Below are 24,068 nucleotides of genomic sequence, written 5' to 3'. Positions count from 1 at the left end.
CCGCTTTTACAATCTTGTGTACAAGTGCACACTGTTTATTACACCCTAATTGGACCAAGAGCAATTGCTTTTTGCGATTGTTTTTCCTATTGTGACATCATAACACACATGGACAATAGACTCTATAGCAGGGCTACTCAAACTTTCTTGCACTGCGACCCCATTTTAAAACAGAAATTTCTACGCGACCCCTTGATGGGTATGATGTAAAGAAATACTTATATTTTATATATATACCATCTAATGGCGCCTAAAAAGCCTAAATTAATTTCTAACTTGACACAGATTGACAGTCTTATAGTTTTTATGACGCCATAACCTATAGTGTGACGCTTGTGGTATCTGCTTTTTCGCATTGTTTGCACACAATAGGCATAAAAAAGTCTGGCGCATATGGCTATTAGGCTGGTAATACTCTTAAGTTCTAAGTTACAAAATGTGTTTGGAGCAGTTTGCATACACGGGAATTATGTTTGATCAATAAATGTACGCACGTATACCATTTATTGTGACTGACATAATAACCCATAATGTTTCGCGACCCCAAAATTATATTACACGACCCCAATTGGGGTCGCGACCCACAGTTTGAGAAGCCCTGCTCTATAGGACAAGTGATGTGTCAAGTTATATATACCAAAAATATTAACAATTCGATACGTTGGCCACTACAATACAGAAACTTGATTGATTTTAAAGAACTATGAAGGCCGATTTAAAAGCTCCAAAAGCATGACAGGGTATAATGCAAGAAACATGACAGATTTACGGTAAATTGCGTTAGGGGTCCGCAGACTTATAAAATTCATAAAAGGGGTCCGTGACTACAAAAAGGTTGAGAAACACTGTGTTAGGGAGTTGTTAACAGCCCAATGACATCAGAAGCATTGACGGTTGTGGCTCAAAACACTTCTAGTGGTCTAAATTTGAAATGATACCGGATTGGGCTCAAATTTTGCCGCACTATATATTAAGTCATTGTGATTTGATATTTTTTTAGTTTGTGCGTCAAACCCCATTAGTTACTCTACCTGCCCCCTAAAATTTACCATTCATTGGAGCTGATTGTTGTGTTTTACAATGTAGTCCCAGTATTTACTCCACTAGTTCCCTAAAATGGGTTAATTTTCCAAACAACGTTTAAATGAAATGAAATTTGGATAGCTTGTAGGATTCGGCATTTATAAATGTTGTAAGTTGTGTTTTACCCTGTAGCTCCAACATTTACCCTTTTTTCTGTAAAAAAAATCGTTAAATAGGACATACTTCAAACAATATCTGGGGTGAATCTGATTTGTGTAGTTTGTACTCTACAAAAAGTATTATTATTTGAGCCCAGTGCCGATAACTGTGGTTGTCTCATGAAATGCAATATTTTCAACTTTCATGCTTGCAGAAACAATTAAGTTATAAGAGACGGTGGCAAATATGGGACCAAATATAAAATAAGCTTCAGAAATATACTAATGTTTTAAAATAGGTTTGTAAAACAACAAAATGTACTAAGCCACCCTTCTAGTTTTTTGCCCACTTGATCAGAGAGGTAGTCGCTTTGTAATAGTGAGACCTTCGGAAGTTTACCTCAACCAGCTTTCATGCTATATTTCATAAACGGCTTTTACATAAAGCATTTACACTAACACTGTGTTTTGAATGGAGGAATGTAACTCAAAGCTCACCAACTGTAATGGGAACCGGAAGAAAACATGCAACATGGGCAATCCCAAAAGCCACTGTCACACACATAAATGCACACTATGGAATGAGACCACAAGATGCCATTATGACGCCATACACAATGCTTACCAAGCTATCTAGAGCAAAAGTGTGTACTGACCCAGTGGGTAGACAATTAAACACTCCGTATATCTGACTCTAATAAACAAACAAACTATCACTGTCGAAACAAACCTAAAAAGACGCAAACCGGTTTAACGTTCCCCCATTATATTTCAATAAGGCATGTCACGAAAACGCCTCTTGCGGCTAAACACGCAACACAAAAGTCACCGCGCACGAATCAACTGTGAGACATCAATTCTAATGCGTACTCTAGTCACTAGTCACTAGTCACTGATCACTGGTCACTGATTTTTTACGTCAAAAATGATGCAGATTATATATAGCTTTCAGGTCATATAGTTGTTATGCCAGCTAGTCGTAAAAACGTACGCCCGAAAAGATTAACTGTGTTCTAAACCGTAATTATTCTTTAAATCGCTTTACAGAAGTGTCACATATAACATGGCTGGAGGCCGAGTAATACGTGGGTTACTGTTAACACGTAAGGGGATGATAAAACGATAGCCTTAAGCAGTAATTGACCGGAGCAGTAATAAGTAAAACAGGTTTCAACAGTTTTAACAGCCGGTCAAGCTTTTGTGTAGAAAAAGGCGAGTTATGAACGGGGTTGACCGTGATGATATGACACAACAATTACACGAATTAAAATGTTTTGAATTAAAAAGTCCAAAGTCCGATACATCACTCTCCGTCCCGTGAAATGTTTTCCGGGAGAGATTCTCCTGGATGATGTTTTCCGAATTAGTTTGTTGTCCGTTTATTGTTTCCGATTTGACGCTCCGTGCTCCAAAGTCAAATGTTGATTGTGCCGAAATTTTTTGTCCATTTGATATTCTTGCTTGATGGATATCACGCTGTGTGGTGATAGATTGTTTGTATTTTTTGGTGAACTGCAGTTGAGGAAGTCTTTTGTATTTTCGAACGTCATCGTACCAATGGAGATGCGTAGAATGTTGTTTGATGTGATGCGAACAGTTGATCCGGTGTGATTCGAACAATTGAATTCGTACGTTGATTTTTTGAACATCTGTAATCTAAACTTAACATTTCGCGCGGCAAAATATTCACACCAATGATTATATAAGGGTATTTTAGGGCTATAATTTTGATTAAGTATATATATACAATACGATTGAAAAAAGGCGCAAATTCTAAGTACTATGTAGGTTTGTGATATACAAATAAAAATAGCTTTGACATTTGACAAGTGTTTCTGTTTCGAATTCTGGTAAGAAATTAAACGAGCTGCCGTACTTTTTAGAGTTTTTGCTAAGCTTTTTTACGGTTTGACGCGTAGCTATGCTGGCGACTTGATTTTACATGTGAAATTTGGCTTTGCAGCCTCCCACTTGTAAGGGTTATGCAGTGCTTTTGCAATCTGCGGTTGTGAGTTGTTGAGTCGCATTTTGAGGTATTACTCTCGCCATTTCGACCGACAGGCCAATCTGTAATAGATTATTATATTTTCGCGCTGCCGTCGAGGCAAGGTAAAGGTTTTTAGGCAATCAATCTCGTTTGAGTTGCAATTGCTTTTTAGGCGGTATTTGGCCTAGCGACTATGCAGCAATGCTGCTTTGAGCGAAGCTCATTGAATTATAAAGTTCAATATGAACCAGTGGCTTGGCGTTCGATGAACGCGTGCGCGCGGCGGCGCTATAGTGTCAAGGCCATTTGCATTTGCTTTAACATCTTTCCGCTTTATTACTGTAGCATTCTCCTGCATTTTTCCTTGGCACGTTTAATTGATTAAACACAATTCCATATTTATCGTTTTGGTTTCACATGTAGTCATGTCAAATCTAAAATTATTTTTATACAGGGTCAACCTACTAGGTACTTAGAACGAATGTTATGATCGTTTTTTTTTTCAATATCAAGGTAGTTGTTATACAACTGATGGTCAATCTACGAGGCTTGGTTACAGACGCTTCTGGTTATATTGGCATGAGCGAGGCCAATGAAAATTAAAGTACTTACTGTGCTTGACAATTCGTCGTCAGTATCGGTAGAAGTCGTCTGAACCTCATGTGGCATTGATCTTTCTGTAAAACTACACTCAAAAAAACAAAACATTAAATCTGCAACTTTGCGACGCTAACTATTTAGAGCAAACAAACTGCCATGTAAGAGTATTAGTAATAAACCAAACAAGAACATGCTTATCTATGAATGATAACGGTCTGCAAACTTTCTATGCCCTAATGACCAACTTTCGCTTTTATGTCTATAGCGAGAAGCAGTCAATCCCTAAGGTGCAAGGACTTACAGACTATTGGGTCTGACGTGTAGTGAGAAGTAGTAAAAATGAATTGCTGCCTTAGGCGCATGCGGCCCCAATTACCGCAATCACGTACCAGAGAGACGAGGATTTCTAACTAAGTAGACAAGTAGATTATTATTAGACCGTATCAAGCATAAAGGTGACATTTCCCAGTAAAAATTATAGTTATGACATGTACAGTTGCGGCATTTTACGATTAGCAATCGCAAGGTAGAGATTAAAAGTAAGGGGAGTAGGCAATGTCGTAGTAAGGTAATCAAATTCGTCCGTAAACAATAGTCAATCAATAATTATACTTCCCTGCTATCCGATTCTCAGATCGCCCGCGGATCTAAACAATCCGGCCTTTCGTCTGACGAGTTGCTGGAATCGGCACGCGTCGACTAGGGCACTTTTATTGTCGGCGACAATTGTATCTTTTTCGGTCACTTTGATAGACTGAAAGTTCGTTGGTTCGCTAAACGATGCGATTTCATACGCGTTTTCAGCCAATGCTTCCAAGGACAAACCGTAATCAGGCGAAAAAAACGACTGGTTCAACCACTTTTCGGCAACCGGTTCTAGATCTTGGTTATCGCCCTGAGGAACCAAACTATCAACAGAGACACTAGGGCGCTTACTTTCCAACGTAACATTGGGAAGCGACTCATTTACCTTAGCAACAGGTTTAACGCCAAAAGCCTTTATCAGAGCCTGTTTTAGATCGTCATACGAAAGACAACCACCAACAGCACCTAAAAATAACGTGGCTGACCTTTTGCGCTTGTGCCTGGTTCAACACAGAGACAATTAAACAGAATTTCTCAGCGTCGGACGTTACCTGGTGGCTTTGGAAAATGTTTTCCACCGCTGTAAACCAAAATTTTACCGTATCCGTCCACATGGGAGGTAAATTAAGTTCATCAATCCCAACAGGCGCAGAATTAATTTGATAGCGAGGTGTAAAATACTGTGCATCACACGGTGCCTGGCTACGTGACAAAAACGGCGATGCTGCCTGGTCTCTATCTGAAAACTTGACAGAATAATTTGAGCGGAGCTCAGTCTCAGAGTAATACAATACCGTTGGTGAAGTCCATGCAGACTGGACAGGCGTATTATAGCAATGCGTCGCAGCTCTTACAGAAACGGGAACGAAACTAGCAATTGTCTGCATCATTAATTTAGGCGTTGTTAACAGCGATTTTATCAGAAGGTTAAATGCGCGACAATCAATTTCATCACGTCAGAGGGCGTCACCAAATTTGTACTGACCCAGTGGGTAGACAATTAAACACTCCGTATATCTGACTCTAATAAACAAACAAACTATCACTGTCGAAACAAACCTAAAAAGACGCAAACCGGTTTAACGTTCCCCCATTATATTTCAATAAGGCATGTCACGAAAACGCCTCTTGCGGCTAAACACGCAACACAAAAGTCACCGCGCACGAATCAACTGTGAGACATCAATTCTAATGCGTACTCTAGTCACTAGTCACTAGTCACTGATCACTGGTCACTGATTTTTTACGTCAAAAATGATGCAGATTATATATAGCTTTCAGGTCATATAGTTGTTATGCCAGCTAGTCGTAAAAACGTACGCCCGAAAAGATTAACTGTGTTCTAAACCGTAATTATTCTTTAAATCGCTTTACAGAAGTGTCACATATAACATGGCTGGAGGCCGAGTAATACGTGGGTTACTGTTAACACGTAAGGGGATGATAAAACGATAGCCTTAAGCAGTAATTGACCGGAGCAGTAATAAGTAAAACAGGTTTCAACAGTTTTAACAGCCGGTCAAGCTTTTGTGTAGAAAAAGGCGAGTTATGAACGGGGTTGACCGTGATGATATGACACGACAATTACACGAATTAAAATGTTTTGAATTAAAAAGTCCAAAGTCCGATACAAGTGTATAACTATTACAAAGCAAAATGACATTTTAGGTCATTGCAGTTAAGTTCGCATTCATTATAGTAATTCCCATTTTCGAGTCATTAAACACAAATATAGGCTACAAAGTGACTCACCAATGATCGTCAACACGACAGTAAACGGCTTTTCTAATTCAACCGACGTAGCACCGTACTCCACGGAAGTCTGCAATGAAAAGAACTAAACCACGTTGCGTTATCACACAAAACTGGCAGTCGATTATAACGTCACACAACGCAATAGACTGCAACGCAAGTGGTAGTGAGGAAAAGCGGGAATCAATAGAAATCGGCAATTACTGGCAAATAAGATGTAACACTTTGGTTTAAGAAAAATATGTTTTAGAGAAAAAACAAAAAATCTTAAATTATGTGTAAGTCAGAAAACGTATTGATCTTTCTCGTGCAATTACACTTACAAGAGCAGTTATAAATTAAAAAGTTGTTTTTGTCCTAGAAATCAAACAATCGCTCAACCGTGAAGATTGTTTTGAAAATTCGGCACACTGTATCTGAATGAGGTTCACTTATTACTTCTCGGTGTTTTGCATTTTTTGAGAGAAATTCCAAAACAATGAGTCTTTATGGTTTATATATTATGATTTGGCAGCTGTCTTGTCATGTGAAAGTAAACATAACTATGTTTACCATAAATTTAATTGCATGAAAAGAATACATAGGTTCACACTTTTTAAAGCATTTGAAACAACAGCTGTTTTTGTTAAACAAAACACACAGAAAAGTGCTTTATTGTAATTTTTATTTGGATTTGCTGTGGATTTGGATAATGCTAAAACACTCAACAACTTCAAGGTTTACATGATTTTGGGAAATTGCAAATGCAATTTTGCATTATTTTTTGCACATCATTACTATAGTTTCTTAACTAATGTTAGGCTATGCCAGGGGTCGGCAACCCCTGGCAGGCATGCCAGCTTTGAAATGTTTTTTCCTGGCTCGCCAACCGATTTGCGTATTTATATTGAAGTAACAATTTAACCTGTTATACTGCTTGTTTATAGTTTTTTATCATGCCATTGTCTTAAAATTTAGCCTTACATGTACAAAATAGAGCCTCATGGAGGAGAAACAAACTTCCATGTCAGTATGTTTGTTCAATTTAGTTTTACAATTATATATTCCTTTCAGCTTTGTGTAATGCAAAACTACAAGTTTATCTTGATTGTTATTGGTACCTCTAGCCGCCACAGTGATGGAGGCAAATTTTTGAACTCTGAGATTGAAAACAATTTGACTAAAATATGCTTGGTGTTACTTTGTTCAGGAAGTTATCAAATTCATCTTTTATTTGTCAATTTGTAATAACAGGTGATGATGCATTTTCCCTAAAAAATAACTGATGAAACCATATCCTGGAAAGTTTTTTTGAACTAGCAAAACATATATAACTATGGGTTTAGTCCTAATCTAGCTAGAAAGGTTGTTCAGGCAACTGCTGTTTTTGCATAATTATATACAGCAGGGTTGTTAAACATGGGCCAGAGGGTTGCATGCGGCCCTTTAGTTTTTGTTTGGCCTGAGTAGTAAGCTTTTTACACAGGCGGAATACCCTACCTGCTCAGTGAGAAAGTTGCGCCAAAACTGAATTCCACAGGTTATGTAGCTAACAGAACTAATCTTTTTGCATCTATTATCACTGGTTTTATTTTTGGTTAGTTTAACACTGCCAAATGAAATGGAATAACCTGAGTACCTATACCTGAAAACACAAAAACACTCTGAAGTTTCCAGTTGATCAGGTTCTCAACCACCAGAAGCATGGCCTTATTTTCAGCAACTAAAATTTCTGGAAAGCTAACATAAAGCACTGAAGGTATAATCTCTTTTGTTCTAATTTGCAATAACAACAATATTTTAATTAACAATACCAAGGACAATTTTTCAATTAATGAAGAACCCCGTGGCTTTAGAATTGATGTTTTTGAAGGTGAAACTTCCAGCACTACAATTGACAGTGCAGTATATCCTTCACTTGAATGTGAGCCATCTGCCAGTCCTGAATCTGTAGCCTCAAGTGCAACAGAACCACATGCAAAACAGGCTGTAAAATCTTTAGCTAGTTGTGTGGAAATTCAGGTGGAGTCAAACTATTGTAAAGAAAACTAATAATGATACTAAACCGTTTCTATTGCAGAGTCAAATGCTGAGTGTGATTCAGTAATCTGATGAAAGGTTTAACACTTAGTGCTCCATCATCATCAGATAACTTTGACCATTTGGCTGCATTTGTGGCAGCTGAGTTAAGATCTAAATCGCCTGATGTAGTTGTGTTGTATTTGTACATACAACAAATTACAATTATATTGTATTCTGACATTTTAGTGCAATCAGAAAACTTGTAAATACCATGTGTTATGCACATTCATATTTTTTTTCAGTGTTATTCAGGGTTTCATTGCTGCCAAACACTTGTCACGCTTTTGCACTGTTCTGTAGTGTGTTTTTTTCAGTGTTAATAGTTTCACTGTTGTTTTTTAAGTTCCTTTTAGTGTTTCTACTTCTTTGATACTTTCATTTACCTACTCGTTGTGGTATTTTGTGAAAAGTAGGCTAAATGTAAATGCAGTATTTTTCACTTATTTCACCATAGTAGCATAGCACAGTGGTGGCCAAACTACGGCCCGCGGGCCGCATCCGCCCCCCAGTCCTGTTTCATCCGGCCCGCCAAACACCTTGCCTGTTTTTTTTCCAAGCACCATATTTACCACTGTGAACATATATAAACCTTTTATTAAATACAAGTGTAAACAAGATGGTGTTATTTATTGTTATTCTACTACAATAATATATATTTTAATAAAGATGGCAACCAGTTACGACAAATTTTACGTAAATCTCATTTAATCCGGCCCTCCAGTGGCAAGACAGTTGCAAATTTGGCCCTCTGGTAAAAAAGTTTGGCCACCCCTGGCATAGCAGAACACGAATGCGAAGAATGCAATTAAAACGCAAGGTGCGAAATGAGTACAACACATGCCTCGAAATGCGTCATACTGAAAAATTAAGTTTATGAACCATGGATTAGTTTAAATTGATTACCTAAATCGCTAAATGTATGTAATTCATGCCATGTGGTTTATTGATTGTAAACCGACATTCGTAACCAATATGCATTGGGCATTGAAAACAACTGTCGGTGACGGATCAGAACATCAGCCAAGTACCGCAAAGTAACTCTATCCGCATTATTAGGTAGCAGATAAAAGCATCGAATGTACTGATCTGCTCGACACAAAACACGAATTGGTCAGTAGCCTTGCATGCAAATAGTGCAGAGGCCCGAGATTCGCTCATAAACCACTCGTCTCCGCAGACCGCACAGCCTTTATTCCACGAGCCACATTTTGCCCGCAGGCCGGTGGTAACACACACCCGTTGTAAAGAATGTCTGAGGCAGTCAAAGCGCTCTTAGGAAAATGAGCTCATTTACTTTTGCGCCAATATATGCGCACAATAGTCAAAAGACAAATGTAAATGAAGTCACTTAAGAAGCCAAATTGGGATTAGAACCAGTTTCCTTATATTGGCATGTAGATTTAACGAACCGATTTGTGCATTGGTTTGCAAAGCACTTTACAATTACATAGCAAAGTGTGCATATGTATATGCCTAGCTAAAAACACGTAATTAGTGCAGCTCCTGAATACACTGGAGTTGTTTTTTACACCACAGCATACAACATACATGTTTTTTCAGAATTATGACTCAACAATTGTTTTACAATCCTCGCGTGATTTCCTGGTTCGACGCTTGCTTTGTTAAACCATAAGGATTTTTGTCGTAGCCACGTATTAGTTTGTACCGTTACAGTAAGGTGTGCGGTTTATTGTAGATGCTCGTAGCTAATACCTGTCTGTGTTTAAGTGTTTACTATAACAATTTTAAACGTATTTTGTAACCGAAAACCACCACGAAAGTAATTTGAATTAATGCAAACGTTGTGATAAAAGTAGCATAACTTTCTCGAAACGATTCAGTGTTTGTAAATAACTACACGAAACTTAACAAAGCTACATAAATAAAAACCGCGAATATTGACTATGTATAGCATACGCAAGAGTATCCAGGAATTTTATAACAGATCTGTGATAACCGATGTTTGTCACCTCTGCATTTAAACTCTAAGCGAAACGCCGTTCCGGTTATAAAGTTCTGCCGCAACGGCTTCGAGCTAACTTTGGTTACTGATCATAAGCATGGTCTATTTGTTTAAATATTTAAAAATTTTATGTGTGCGTACGTAGTTTAGTTTTCACAGGTTGTGTTGTACAAATACAGACAACTATGACATTGTTCTACTGGACGTTTCTGGGCATCTTTTTCATCTTCTTTATAAAACCGGGTAAGAAAGTTAACACTTTTACTTGTACACTTAGTTAAGACACTTTTATTAATGTGGAATGTCCTCATTGTGATCGATTGTACGTCACAATACCGATTGTGCGAAGACAGTTTTTTCACAATACCGATTGTGCGAAGACAGGTGAATTTGGGCCTGTTATTTTTCAAAAAAATGTAAGAAACTGTGCTGGGATTTGAACCTACGATCTTGCGAGTACGGGGCGTCCGTGTTAATTCTCTGCTCCGCCATTTTGGCAACAGCAATTAAGACAGGGGTCTCAAACACGCGGCCCGTCAAGGGTTTTTGTGCGGCCCGCGAAGGAACTTTCAGAAGTTATGTGTTTTACTCAGGAAGAATACCCAATTTCCATGATACAATCATTTCATAATAGTGGTAACGTTTTTACAGGGTGATCGAACTAGCCCATTTTTAAAATCAGCTATTGCGATTGTTGCGTCACATTTTATACATTGTTGCGTCCTTATAGGTTATTGTTTCCACACAAAACAACAAAGCACCAGTTGACTCTTTCGGTTTGCTACATTGTAGATCTGTTTGTTATTTATTACAATGATGTTTTTTAATGTAGCTAATGGCACAAATGAACATTTTACTTTTTAAACATGATATCGATATTTTCGATATCGATAGTGCGGCCCTTGACTTACTTAAAAGTTTGTTTTTGGCCCCCAAAGCAGTTTGAGTTTGAGACCCCTGAATTAAGACATGTGATGATCGTTGTATTTTCGGCAGGTTCTGGGCAGGACTGTCCAGCACACAGCTTTTTATGTAATGACGGGAATTGCACCTTAAGTTCCTGGAGATGTGACGGACAGGATGATTGTAGCAATGACGAGGAAAATTGTGATGGTAATGTTATATTTGTTTTATTGTTCTCAGTTAGAATCTTTAGTTTATTATCCGCTAATAAACGGGAGCTCAAATTATCGTAACACAAATTAAATAAAGTGAAACAAACGCAGTACCACAGGGGGTTGTATAGTGTTGGAAGTAAGGATATACATTACAAGGGGACAAAATACAACAATAATAACAACAGAGTGTACGACAACATAACGCTATGTAGTTTAGCATTATTGTGTAATAAAATTGGCCAATCAGAGGCTGTTACACTAACATTATTAAAGAAAACTTAAACTCCCAGGTCAAATTGCGAAAAGGTAGCAACTTAAAACAGTAATAACTGCTTGAAGTCGTTCTGTGTGTACCTAAAAAGGTAACAAAACTATACAATTACAACAAAAATAAAGACGGGTCCTGTATGATTGGCCTACGAATGTCCAATCAGCGACCGTGGCGCAAGAAGAGTCAAAGTACCTAAGCACATGCGATAAGGCGCAGTAAGGTAACAAAACTATACAAATATAGCAAAAATACAAATAAAAAGGGGCCCGAGGTGTCTCTCTCTGGAACATGTTTGGCAAATCGGGCGGAGGCTATTAAACAAAAACGATTTGAAAACACAGCTGTGTTTGCAGTTTGCTATTCCAGTTTTCTTTTCCTATCTTCATGCATTCGTAATTCAACTCTATTGCGTTTATCAGGAAACTGTGCAGCTGACGAATACGCATGCCAGTCAGGAGCTTGTATCCCTCTCTCTAGAAAATGTGACCGTTATGAAGATTGCTATGACGGAGACGACGAAGACAACTGCACAAGTAAATGACAGATTTGTCTGGGATACTTTTTTTCCCTGAACATATATTGTTTTTGTCTATATTTTTTCTCTCATTTTTTGTTCTTTTTTCTGTCTAACGCTGGTTTGTTATACACGTTTGGCCAAAAAAGAGTGCTCCAAATTTATTAAAATTTAGACAGATGTTACATGTTAATCCAAATTTGATCCTCCTGAAGTTTGACCCCAAATGACCCAGCGGTTCACCCGCAGGCCCCCAAAACGTATTTTTTTAAAAACGGCTGTACTGACTACAGTACAGCATCTCTGAGTGATATGCTCTGTTGTTTGGTGCAATATAAGATATTTCAATGAATTTTGTATCTTTTGTTTTTCGATTCACCCATTTTCACCCCTTAAACCCCCAAATATTCATTTCTATCTAACGCTGGTTTGTTAAATGCGTTTGGCCACAAAAGAGTGCTTTAAGTTGATTCAAATTTTACTAGATCTTAGTTACTGACAAAAATTAGATCCTTCCGAAGTTTGACCCCCAATGACCCAACAATTTACCAACAGGTCCACAAAACGTACTTTTGAAACGGTTGTACTGACTCAAGTACACGATCTAGGAGTTTTTTGCTTTGTTTGTTGGTGCAATGTAAGTCATTCCACAGATTTTTGTAACTTTTGTTTTGATTTACCTATTTATTTTTAAACCTCCAAATATTGCAATTTAGCTTCAGGGTTGTTGATTAACATGAAAGTAGAAAAACTAGACGTTTTAAGATCCAACAAATTAGAGCAATATCTAACAACTTGGCCACTTCTTTTGTGCACCTTAAGTGCACAACGGCGTTGCGATATTAGCCCGTGTTTGATAAACAATATAAAACAGCGCATATGTCCATAAAGCACAGTTCTATGCATAAATGGGGTTTGGAGCCCAGTGCAAAATGTGAATGTGGTGCAGAGGACCAAACCGCAAACCACATCATCTCATCCTGCCCTATCTATCGGGCTCCAAATGGGGTGCGCGGTCTGGCGGAGGTAGATGAAGAAACAGTGACATGGCTGCTGGAGGTCTGCCCCGAAATATAGCATGAGAAACCCCCAAGCCCAGGGTGGTAAACGAAGAAGAAGTTCTATTATGACTTCCTGTAACGAATTGTTTATTGTCGTCTAAGAACCGAACTCAATCATGTTTTGTAGTTTGTTTAGGCATTGCAATGATGTTTATCGGTCCAAACCTTTTTGATTGAATAACGATTGAATAACTCAAGAACATTTAAAAGCTTACGTTATGTATTTTCTTGATTTAAAAAACAATTGTGTTAATCTATACATTATTTTTAATTTATTAAAACAAACTAACTCAAATGAGTTAAATGTGTCACGTTTAGTATTTGATTGTCTTTAATTGCCTAAACGTAATCTAATCTCTTTGCTTTCAGATTCGGAGGGTTGCAGGTATCACCAATTTCAATGTTTTCCCTCAATGGAATGTCAACACTTTTCTTACAAATGCCGGGCAAACGTTTGCCCAGCTGGCGACGTGCAGCCTATCTGTGATGGTAAGATTTTTATGGTGATGCGCTAGGTGGCGCATGATGTCGTGTTGGTATCTTCAAGGCAAGTTTGTTTGTTATCGACAAATCTAAGGACTCGTTCGTGAATTGTGTTTACAAATGAAATAATGACTTTGTTCTTAATGCAATGAACATTATGGTTGCGTTTATCAACCGAACAAAACTCACAAACTAATCGAACAATTCCTACCGGTACCGTCTTATTTTAATGAGGTCTGCTTTACATAGTTGCATGAATGTAGTTTTCCATTAATAATTCGTTATATTTAGTATAGCAGAGACGGTTCCGTCGTTATATTTAATATAGCAGAGACGGTTTTCGATTTTATTAAACCTTAAAGCAGTGGTTCTCAACTGGTGGTCCGTGATAACTTTGTGGGTGGTCCACAGGACATCCACTGAATTTGGTGATAAACTAGAGATAATTGCATATTACAAGTTGAAAGAGTATCCAAATTTTAGTGGTTAATAATTGTATCTCACTTCTTGAAAGTCGTTTTTAAAGAATTATGTTTCAAGCCCAAATGGTTGTTTCCTGTGCGAACTTCAAACTTGCTCAAAAATGGAATGGTCCACGATACTATTTTTACTGGGCCGGTGGTCCATGGCCTGAAACGAGTTGAGAACCACTGCCTGAAAGCATACACTTTGCGTGAGGCAAGTGGAAAAATTTTCATTAAATGACATTTATAGTAAATAAACAGTAGGCTCAAATATATAGATGCCGTCATCAGAAAAACATGTACCTCTCCAATGAGTTTGCAATAAAGAAGTCAGTCAGTATAAACGTTACTGTTATCCAGGTCAATGTGCTGCTGATGAATTTACTTGTGGTAGCGGAGCATGCATCCCTCAATATTACCGTTGTGACAGTTCGTGGGATTGTCAAGGTGGGGAAGATGAAAGGGATTGTGACGAAAGTGAATATATAACAGGTGAGTTTTTGACTAGGCCGTTTAATGTCATTTGTAAAGTCGTTTGGCTTCATGCGGTATGGTTGATTGCGTAAAGCTGGTTAGAAAACCCGCTTTAAGCATACAAAGTCGTTGTAACAAGCGCTATGGTTGCGCAAAACTCGTTAGAAAACTTACTTTAAACGTGCTGAGTCGTATACAAAACAAGCGTTATGGTTCACTGCGCAAAGCTTGTTAGGAAATCTACTTTAAACGTGCCAAGTCTTGCACATAACAAGCGCAATGGTTGACTTTTGGTTTACCTTTTTTCATTTAACTCGCAGATGCAAATGGCTGCTCCGTACATGAAGTTTGGTGTGGTAGGTATTGTTCCAGCATTGGTAGCGCCTGTAGCGGGGACTGCTTTGCTGACTATATCAACACATGTGTAGCAGGTAAAAAAATAATATTTCACCTATCCGCCTAATATTCCACTTTTTGCTGTAGGTCATAAAACAAAATTGTCTGAATTAGCTACAGAGGGTCCATTTATTTCACGTAAAATGACATTCAGATATCATGACTTTGTAAAACAACTGGCTTGCTAACCAATGAAGCTACTAACGCATGAACTCACAGTTGTCTGGTTTGCTATTTTCCGGTAAGGAGCGCACGCAATATTTTGAACGCAATTTTTGTGAAAAACAGCTATTAATGCATTAGTCTGAGGTTTTATAATAATATTAACAATGAATTGAACTCAAAAAGCCAGTTCTTTATGTTAAATTTAGTCCCCAACCTTATTTCAGTTTCACTGTTAATTTAAATACCTACGCTCTTTACGCCATTTACCGGCTTTCAACATACATTTTCTACTGTGAATCCATACGTTAATATCTCTACCTTGCAAACATGCGACATCCTTGATGGGCAACAAAACAAAATGTGATTGTGACGTAACAATACTACTGTGGTATAAAGGTATAAAAATTCTTCTCCCTGAAACAACTGAAGCAGGTCCTGGTGTGCTCGCCAATTTTGTAACACGCCTTTTCAGTTTGGTTTAGACCTGCAGTTGTCAGTTATTGCAATCTTTATTGACAATACAAAAACCGGCATATAAAATGCAGGCAGGAAAATCACGTCACCTTTCCACAAGTACCAAGCACGACTCACGTGCATTCACCTGCCACGTCGTGTATCGCGTTAGAGGATGGACACTGGAGGCGCCACAGATCATGGTTGACGCAACAATTGTGTCACATTTAATCAGTTTGGTTGTAGAACCACATCAGTTACCCCAGTACCCCCCTGAAACGGACGAACTTTAAAACAATTTCCGTATATTGAATAAAATTATACATAGAATACACTATTTGAAGGTGTCGATGAATATGTTTTACTTTGTAGCCCCACTATTTACTCCATTAACTCCCCAAATTGATGAAATATGTAAACAAGATCGAATTGAATGAAATTTTATTAGTTTGTTGAATATGTGATTTCGAGGCGTCAATAGTTACATCTTGCACTGTAGCCTCACCAGTTACCTCACTATCCCCATAAAACCGGTGAATATTTTAGGCAATTTCCGAATAGGATGAAATTTGGACAGTTTGCAGAATATGCCATTTGAGTTGTTACTTGCTAAGTTCCACCATGTAGCCCACCTATTTACCCCACTATTGTGTGTAAACTATACAAACAATGGCCGAATTGAATGCGATTTTGGTAGTTGTGCCTCATATAGCATGATTATTTATGTATTTATTCATCGTCCTGTTTAAACTAGTACAACCAAAACTTATTACGGTTATCTTATAAATGCCTTATTTACAACTTTGCATGTGTGTGGGAACCCACGAAACTGCGAAATCAAACTAAAGTAAGAAAAACGATGGCTATTATAGGATCCATAAAAAAACAAGTGTAGGGAATATTTCTACACGTTTTAAAAATTGCCATAGTGTACGTGCTATTTCAAAATGTACTAAGCCACCGTTCTAGCTTACGTTCCATTACTATTATAGAAGAGTGTTTGCCTGGCGAGCATCGGTGCCGATCCGGTTACTGCCTTCCGGGAAAGTATGTCTGCGACGGATGGCATGACTGTTATGACTTTGACGATGACGAAGCCAACTGTCCAGGCCAAGTTCAAGAAGTTCCAGGTTTGATTTCGATTTTAGGATATGCATCTGCTAAAAAGGGTAGATTGGATTCGAACCTACAACCAAAAAAAGTTACGGCACCAACCATTGGGTTATGTTAGAGGCACATATAGGATTAATTAGCACCACCAACCTAACCAAATGTTCTAATATTGACTTTGTAAACATTTTTTTTTCTGTTTTATAGCGATTACAACCAACTGCACATCAGCCGGAGTTTCTGCGAGGTAGGTTTAGCTCGAATACTATTAAATGATTGAATTAACTAAAATATTTTTGTTGTTTTTGCTGTCCATAATCTAAACAAAATGTGTCACAAAGTTTAATAAAAAGCAAATGTTTTTTTTCTTCTATGATTATTGTTTTATTACTTTTTCTATGATTTGTCTTCAACCTGACGTTGTTTCCGCAGTCTCCCAGGAAGTTACGTCCGATCTTTGCTCCCCGAAGCTGGCAATCTGCTTGAATTGATCGGTGACGATTTGTTGCCACTGGTCGGTTGTGTTGCAGTAAAGGACAACGACATTGACCAATATAACATGCTTTTCCCGCCTGGAATTGAACAATGTTCAGCAAATTTAAACGTAAGATCCAACCTACTGCGGATTGAAGTGTTTTGGTAACTTTATTTAAATTCTGTTACTTTGTGTGGTTTGTACAATGCAGTTTTAATATTGGTTCTGTTGAGTACGCCGTCGAGATTCCTGTCTCACATTTACGCATTGTGTTGTTTCATTGCAGGAAAGCGAAACAGAAATTGTGGTTACATACAAGGTCTCGCTTGGTGTCGCTGCTGGTTTGTCGCCACACATAATAACTCGCAACGGGGAATCGGCAGTCGTGGTATTTCAATGCGCTTACAACCGCTCAGGAATAGCTACTATGAATGAACCATTGTTGGCAATGATCAGGTTCGAAATCCGTACACCTCTTTTTTATAGCAATTCTAAATCTATGTTAATATTAGGCACAGTTGGTTTACAATCTTAGTTATCCAGGTAACTCATAGTTGACGGTTGTGATTTGTGTATGAGTGTCTATTCATGATATGTGAGAATCAACACTTCAGGGTAGATCCCAGTAGATAACATGTGCATGCATATAATTCAATAGTAATACCGAAGTACATAAAATAGTTTTCTGGTCCGGTTCGGTATAGCGGCCCTTGCGAGATTGGCTGTCGTGCAGTGAAATATATTAACGTATAAATCCTCTTCTGCAGCCACGTTGAGGTGGATTTGGGCAAAACATCGTCATCATTCACTATGGAAATGGCTCGTTACACATCGGAGAGTTTTACTACAATGGAAACCGAACAAACGATAACAATTGGATACCCTGTTTACATTGGTGTTAACATTGATGTGGAAGCTGACGCCAACTTGCATTTGCAGGTATAGATTCCAAAAAACACATTTTAATGCTCATTCTTCTAATACGCTTCAAAGTTTTCAGTCTGTCACTCTTTTTTTACTACTTTAAATGTTTAGGGAACGGATTGTTTTCTCACGCCGAATAAAAACGACCTTGAAACCGTTTATCCTGTTATCTTCGGAGGGTAAGCGCTTGTAATTTAGGGTAAGGAAAGTTCTACTTTAAAATATTTCCTTTTTTAGTTGTGCCACACCTGATCCTCTTGATGCGGACGGGAATGTTATCTACAACGTAACCGACTCTCACAAGTTTGACTTTTCGTTCCTGGGATTCAGCTGGACTGGTGTTCAAGATGCAAAGCAGGAGATATGGGTTACATGCAAAATGACTATTTGCGAAAAAACGGGAAACAACGACTGCAAAATAGTATGATGTTTCATTTATTTCGGATCCATACGTGAATAAACACAAAACAAGTGGTAGCATATGGACAAAGTATAACGAAATGTCATTGTTGAATGCATATATTACCTGAAATCAGTAACACGTTTATTTTGTTATCTTCTATTAAATCTTTATTCAGGATTGCCTGGAACCAATACAACCTCCTCTGATCGGTCCAATGAAAAGATCAACCATGGACGAAACTAGTGAAGCAACAAAGAAAATCTCTCTAGGACCATTTGTCCTTGCACCTGAACTTGTTAATGATGAACAGCTTGCTTGTGACAAGGTAAAACTTCTATTGTCACTTTATGTGTAATTGCTAGGAAATTGACCGAGCCGAACCAGAATCCGAGTACTTGGTACCGAGCATCACTGTTTTTGATACTCGGCTGAATTGCGCTAACTTACCCGAGCATTGAAGTTGAATTTGCCCTGACAACATACGAAACTATAGAAAGGGCATCTGAGAACAAAAATCACTGTTGTTTTAAATGCGTTTGTTGGTGGAAAAACGGGTACTTCTGGGGCCTGTACAGCTTAATACACCACTCGTGACGTAAGAGACCTGTCAAAGCTTTCAAACTAGCATCGAATTGAGAATGTTTGTGGCGTCACAATGGACTGAGCTTTTGCGGCCGAGCACGGAGCATTGACGTAAGATGCTCAGTGTTCAGCCAACAGAACATTTGCACTTTTGGCCCATCCCTGGTAATCAAATTGGACATAACTTCCTTAAACTGTTTTACAGGAGGAATTGGGATGCTCTCACATGTGTAGTGTCGACACGACAGGTGATGCTTACTGCATTTGCCCCGGAGGGTATTTCCTGATGAAAGATGGAAAAACTTGCCTTGGTAAGAAAGATTTACCGTTTTGCTCATAATTATATGTCAGGCCTCATTTAAACTTCGTTTCTGTATCTAAAACTTATCACTCACACCTATTGGTTAGAGGCCGACAGAGGTGGCCCTGAGACACTGATGGAGGTCTTCCTCTTCACGAGTCTTTGTCTGATGATGCTGATCATTCTCATCCTGGCCGTTGTCATGGTGATGAAGAAAAAAAATAATAAAAAGATAGAGATGTAGAATAAGGAAAATGATGAGTTGGAAGAATGAAAGTGTGATGATGAAACAAAAGACTTTAAGGACAAACTGATCATTATAGTCCATATATACACAGATTTCATTTTATTTCGTGTGGTTGTTTTAGTACAAAATTAACCCACTTACATTTTAGTTTCGTGTGGTTATTTTATTACAACATTTACCCACTGGGTCAGAGAGGTGGTCGCTATGTAATTGTGAAACTTTCGTAAGGTAACCTCCACCTTTACAGCAATGATGCTATATTTCACATATACTTTGTGTTGAAAAAAGGCACATTTGGGGGGGGGATAAAGTCAAGCATAGTCTAATCCTAGGTTATGTGTAATTGAGAAAATGGGTTGATCTTTTTAGTGCTGCAATTACAACAGCAGTTACGAACTGAAAAGTTGTTTTTGTCATAGAAATCATACCATCACTTAACCGTAAAACGTGTTTTAAAAATTCGGCGACCGTATCGGAATAAGGTTTAATCATACTTTTGAGTGTTTTGCAGTTGTTAGAAGTAGAATTTAATTTAATAATTTAATTGCATGAAAAGAATACCAAGGTTTACTCTTTTCAAAGCATTTCAAAGGACAGGTGTTTTTGTTGAAAATAACACAGAAAAGTTCTTTATGGGTTTTTTATTTGGATAATGTTGGGACGCTAAACAATTTACATGATGTTTGGTATTTCGTTTACGTTTTCTTGCAAATGACCAAATGATGTTCTTACCTTTTGTTAGGTTATTCTATGGAACTCAGTACTCATTTAACTTAAATATTTTACAAACAGAATTATCTGTACTCTCATTGCAGTTTGTTATGTAAATTTCGTTTTTTTGTAAGTTTGACAAGGTTTAAGTTTAAAGGCCCCCCTCTATGTTTGCCAATGCAATTTTAGTTTTTTTAGATACTGTGAAATACCCATAGAGTTGTATGGGCTCCCTTTCCTCTGTACCAGCGCTGCATCCCACAACTGAATTCAATCAGAATAATATTGCAGTCCACAGGGGTGACAACTTCTTTACTTTGTTAAGCTAATCTTTAGTGGCTAAAGCAAGATATCAACGGGATGTTTGTGTCTTGTCCAGGTATTATAAACCAATATGTTAATTTGTTTTTTTAAAGCACTTTAAAACAATCAGAGTGTGTTTATTCCTGATTAATGTAGCACACCAAGTGGGGTGTTTTTTTAATTTAGTGACCCCTATACAAAAAAATGTCTAAACAAGACTTTTTAATTGTGCTCTCGTAAATGCATTAAATATGATTAAGTTGTTGATTTTGAAGCAACAACCGACCATGTTTAAGATTTGGGCTTCAGCTTTTGGCTTAGTCATAATGAATCAACAAATGTCAATTTCAGTGAACATGTGTTCATCTGTTCAAGGACTATTTTAGGTTAAATGTTTCCTTTCTACTAGTGTTCATTACTAACAGATTTGTTTGCAACAAACGTGTCCTGATTTAATTTTTTTGCAAAAGCTTTAGAAGGAACTAAGAGTTTTTATGTTTCTAACAAAACTTGTATATGTTCATCTGCTTTTTAAGGAAAATTGCTGATATTTTGCAAAAATACATTGAACACTAATTTTCATGCAAATACTGTAAAATTAGAAAAGTTATTATTTAAATGCTTAGAATAGAAATGATACAAATGGTGTTATTGAAACAAAATGTTTAGATTTTAAACCAATTAACTGGTGTCATTTCAACAAGGTTATTTAAGTGGTACTTTTTACAAACATTAACCTTGGCTGATACATAGAATGCCAGAAATAATTGTCGAAACTAATGTTGGTAGATTTTTTCACTGTTGAGGATGATTGGTTTGTTATATGCAATCAAGTGTCATTGATTGATTTGTGATTTAATTAAAAAAAAAAACTATAAAACATGACATCCTGATTTGTGCATAAAATAGCTGCTCTTCTGCCCTATTGATTGTACGGATTGTATTCATAACCAATAAACCTTATAGAACATATTTACCCATCTTAACCCACAGAAACTTTTTGCTAGTATGAAGTCATTGTATTTATCTAGCCATGTACTAATGGTACATCGGTTTTGATGTGTTGAGCCAGTTATCTTTTGCATAGTCATGTAATTAAACAAAACCTTTTGGTGTGAAGTACGGAAAATACTGCATAAAAATATAAATAGTGAAAAACTATTAAGTCGCGTACACGCAATACACTTTTTTACATATTCATGCGACTACGCGTCCTAAAAAGCCAACAAAATTATCTTAAACAGGCCGGTTCTTATAAGCTTTTGGTTTTGTAAACTTTTTGTTTACAGCTGCTGTTCTGATTGAATTTACAGCACTGAAACCATGAAAACATTTTCTAATTTACGCATAACTAGAATTATACTATGCTTGATTTTATTTTTCCCCCTAAAACTTCTTTGTCTCAACGCAAAGTATTTGTGAAATATAGCTTCATTGCTGTAAAGGTTTACTTTACGAAAGTTTCACAATTACATAGCGACCATCTCTCTGACTAAGTGGGTAAATGTTGTAACAAAATAACCACACTAAACTAAAATATAAGTGGGTTAATTTTGTATTAAAACAACCACACGAAGTAATTGAAATCTGTGTACATATAAACTATAATGAAAAGTTTGTCTTTAAAGTCTTTTGTTTTGTCATCACATTTTCATTCTTCCAACTCCTCATTCTACATTTCTATCTTTTTCACATCTTTCTTCTTCATCCCCATGACAACGGCCAGGATGAGAATGATCAGCATCATCAGGCAAAGACTCGAAAAGAGGAAGACCTCCATCAGTGTCCCAAGACCTCTGTTGGCCTCTAACAAATAGGTGTAAGTGATAAGTTTGGGATATCAGTTCATGTCTTTATGAGGATATTTTTTATCATTTGCGTGATAGTGCCGACTGGACCACATGGCGTGCCGGTTTTTGGTTGGTGGCACTACGTTTTAAACTTATTTTGAAAAGCTCATCATGTTTTCAACAGAAATATAGTTTCAAGGGGTCTGACATATAATCATAAGCAAATTTAAGTTGTTCTTACCACGGCAAGTTTTTCCATCTTTCATCAGGAAATACCCTCCAGGGCAAATGCAGTAAGCATCACCTGTCGTGTCGACACCACACATGTGAGAGCATCCTAATTCCTCCTATGAAACAGTTCAAGGAAGTTAAAACCAATGCAAATGTTCTGTTTGGTCGAAAACCAAGCATCTCACGTTAATGCTAGCATGTACTTGGCCGAAAAAGATCGGTCCATTGTGACGTCGCAACTCGGGTTCGGCTCGGCCCGACCCATCTCTACTAATTACACATAAAGTGACTGTACAAGTTTTACCTTGTCACAAGCAAGCTGTCCATCACTGATAAGTTGAGATGCAAGGACAAATGGTCCTAGAGAGATTTTCTTTGTTGTTTCACTAGTTTCGTCCATGATTGATCTTTTCATTGGACCGATCAGAGGAGGTTCTATTGGTTCCAGGCAGTCCTAAATAAAGATTTAATAAAAGATTGAAAAATTGAACAAACGTGGTACTGTTGGCAGGTAACGAAATAGGCATTTAACAATTCCATTTAATTATACGTTTAGTCCATATGCCACCACTTGTTCTGTGTTGGTTTACGTTTGGACAAGGAATACATTATTAGTTACCATTTTGCAGTCGTTGTTTTCCGTTTTTTTGCAGATAGTCATTTTGCATGTAACCCATATCTCCTGGTTTGCGTCTTGAACACCAGTCCAGCTGAATCCCAGGAACGAAAAGTCAAACTTGTGAGAGTCGGTTACGTTGTAGATGACATTCCCGTCCGCATCAAGAGGATCAGGTGTGGCACAACTGAAACAAAACACTAATTTAAAGTGGAACTTTCCTCACCCTGAATTATAAGCGCTTACCCTCCGATGATAACAGGATAAACGGTTTCAAGGTCGTTTTCATTGGGCGTGAGAAAACAATCCGTTCCCTAAACATTAAAAGTTGTAAAAGAGTGTGCATTAAAATCTGCTTTTTCACACCATACCTGCAAATACAAGTTGGCGTCAGCTTCCACATCGATGTTAACACCAATGTAAACTGGGGATCCAATTGTTATCGTTTGTTCGGTTTCAATAGAAGTAAAACTGTCCGATGTGTAACGAGCCATTTCCATAGTGAATGATGACGATGTTTTGCCCAAATCCACCTCAACGTGACTGCAAAAGAGGATTGATACGTTAACATATTTCACTGCACGACAGCAAGTCACGCAAGAGCCCTTATACGGAACCAGAAATCTATATGTGGCCTTCGGTTTTACTATTGAACTACATCTTTGAAAATCTTACAGACTGGGATCTGCCCTTAAGTGTTGATTTTCATATATCATGAATAGACACTCATACACAAATCACAATTGCAACTATGAGTAACATGGATAACTATCAGATTGTAAACTAACTGTGCCTATTATTAGCATAGATTTAGACTTGCTATAAAAAAGAGGTGTACAGATTTCGA

The 24,068-nt window shown here is 37.6% G+C and overlaps 2 protein-coding genes, 1 long non-coding RNA gene and 1 pseudogene across 3 annotated transcripts; 2 read left to right on the top strand and 2 right to left on the bottom strand.

Annotated features, from left to right (window-relative positions):
* Nucleotides 1-1,930: 1,930 nt before the first annotated feature.
* Nucleotides 1,931-6,004, bottom strand: LOC145213367 (uncharacterized; annotated as a pseudogene).
* Nucleotides 6,005-11,091: 5,087 nt separating this feature from the next.
* LOC145213278 (uncharacterized) lies at nt 11,092-18,795 on the top strand. The gene is made up of 13 exons (XM_080081508.1): nt 11,092-11,242; nt 11,938-12,051; nt 13,463-13,582; nt 14,401-14,532; nt 14,835-14,945; nt 16,521-16,658; nt 16,846-16,885; nt 17,071-17,242; nt 17,400-17,569; nt 17,881-18,052; nt 18,149-18,216; nt 18,275-18,458; nt 18,616-18,795. Exons 1-13 carry the CDS (start codon nt 11,104-11,106, stop codon nt 18,793-18,795), a joined length of 1,740 nt encoding a protein of 579 aa, XP_079937634.1. The 5' UTR covers nt 11,092-11,103.
* A 398-nt stretch (nt 18,796-19,193) lies between these two features.
* LOC145215369 (uncharacterized) lies at nt 19,194-19,757 on the top strand. Its single transcript, XR_013857284.1, has 2 exons — nt 19,194-19,333; nt 19,431-19,757. It is a non-coding gene; the product is annotated as an uncharacterized LOC145215369 (long non-coding RNA).
* Nucleotides 19,758-22,123: 2,366 nt separating this feature from the next.
* On the bottom strand, nt 22,124-24,017 carry LOC145215069 (uncharacterized). Its single transcript, XM_080083715.1, has 6 exons — nt 23,593-24,017; nt 23,468-23,535; nt 23,225-23,408; nt 22,910-23,059; nt 22,616-22,721; nt 22,124-22,388 (listed from the first exon to the last, which is right to left on the bottom strand). Exons 1-6 carry the CDS (start codon nt 23,719-23,721, stop codon nt 22,252-22,254), a joined length of 774 nt encoding a protein of 257 aa, XP_079939841.1. The 5' UTR covers nt 23,722-24,017; the 3' UTR covers nt 22,124-22,251.
* Nucleotides 24,018-24,068: the final 51 nt, after the last annotated feature.

This window comes from Phallusia mammillata, chromosome 2 (assembly GCF_965637545.1).
Source record: "Phallusia mammillata chromosome 2, kaPhaMamm4.hap1.1, whole genome shotgun sequence".
NCBI lineage: Eukaryota > Metazoa > Chordata > Ascidiacea > Phlebobranchia > Ascidiidae > Phallusia > Phallusia mammillata.
The sequence above is the reverse complement of the archived record's forward strand: the minus strand, read 5'-3'. Positions and strand labels throughout refer to the sequence as shown.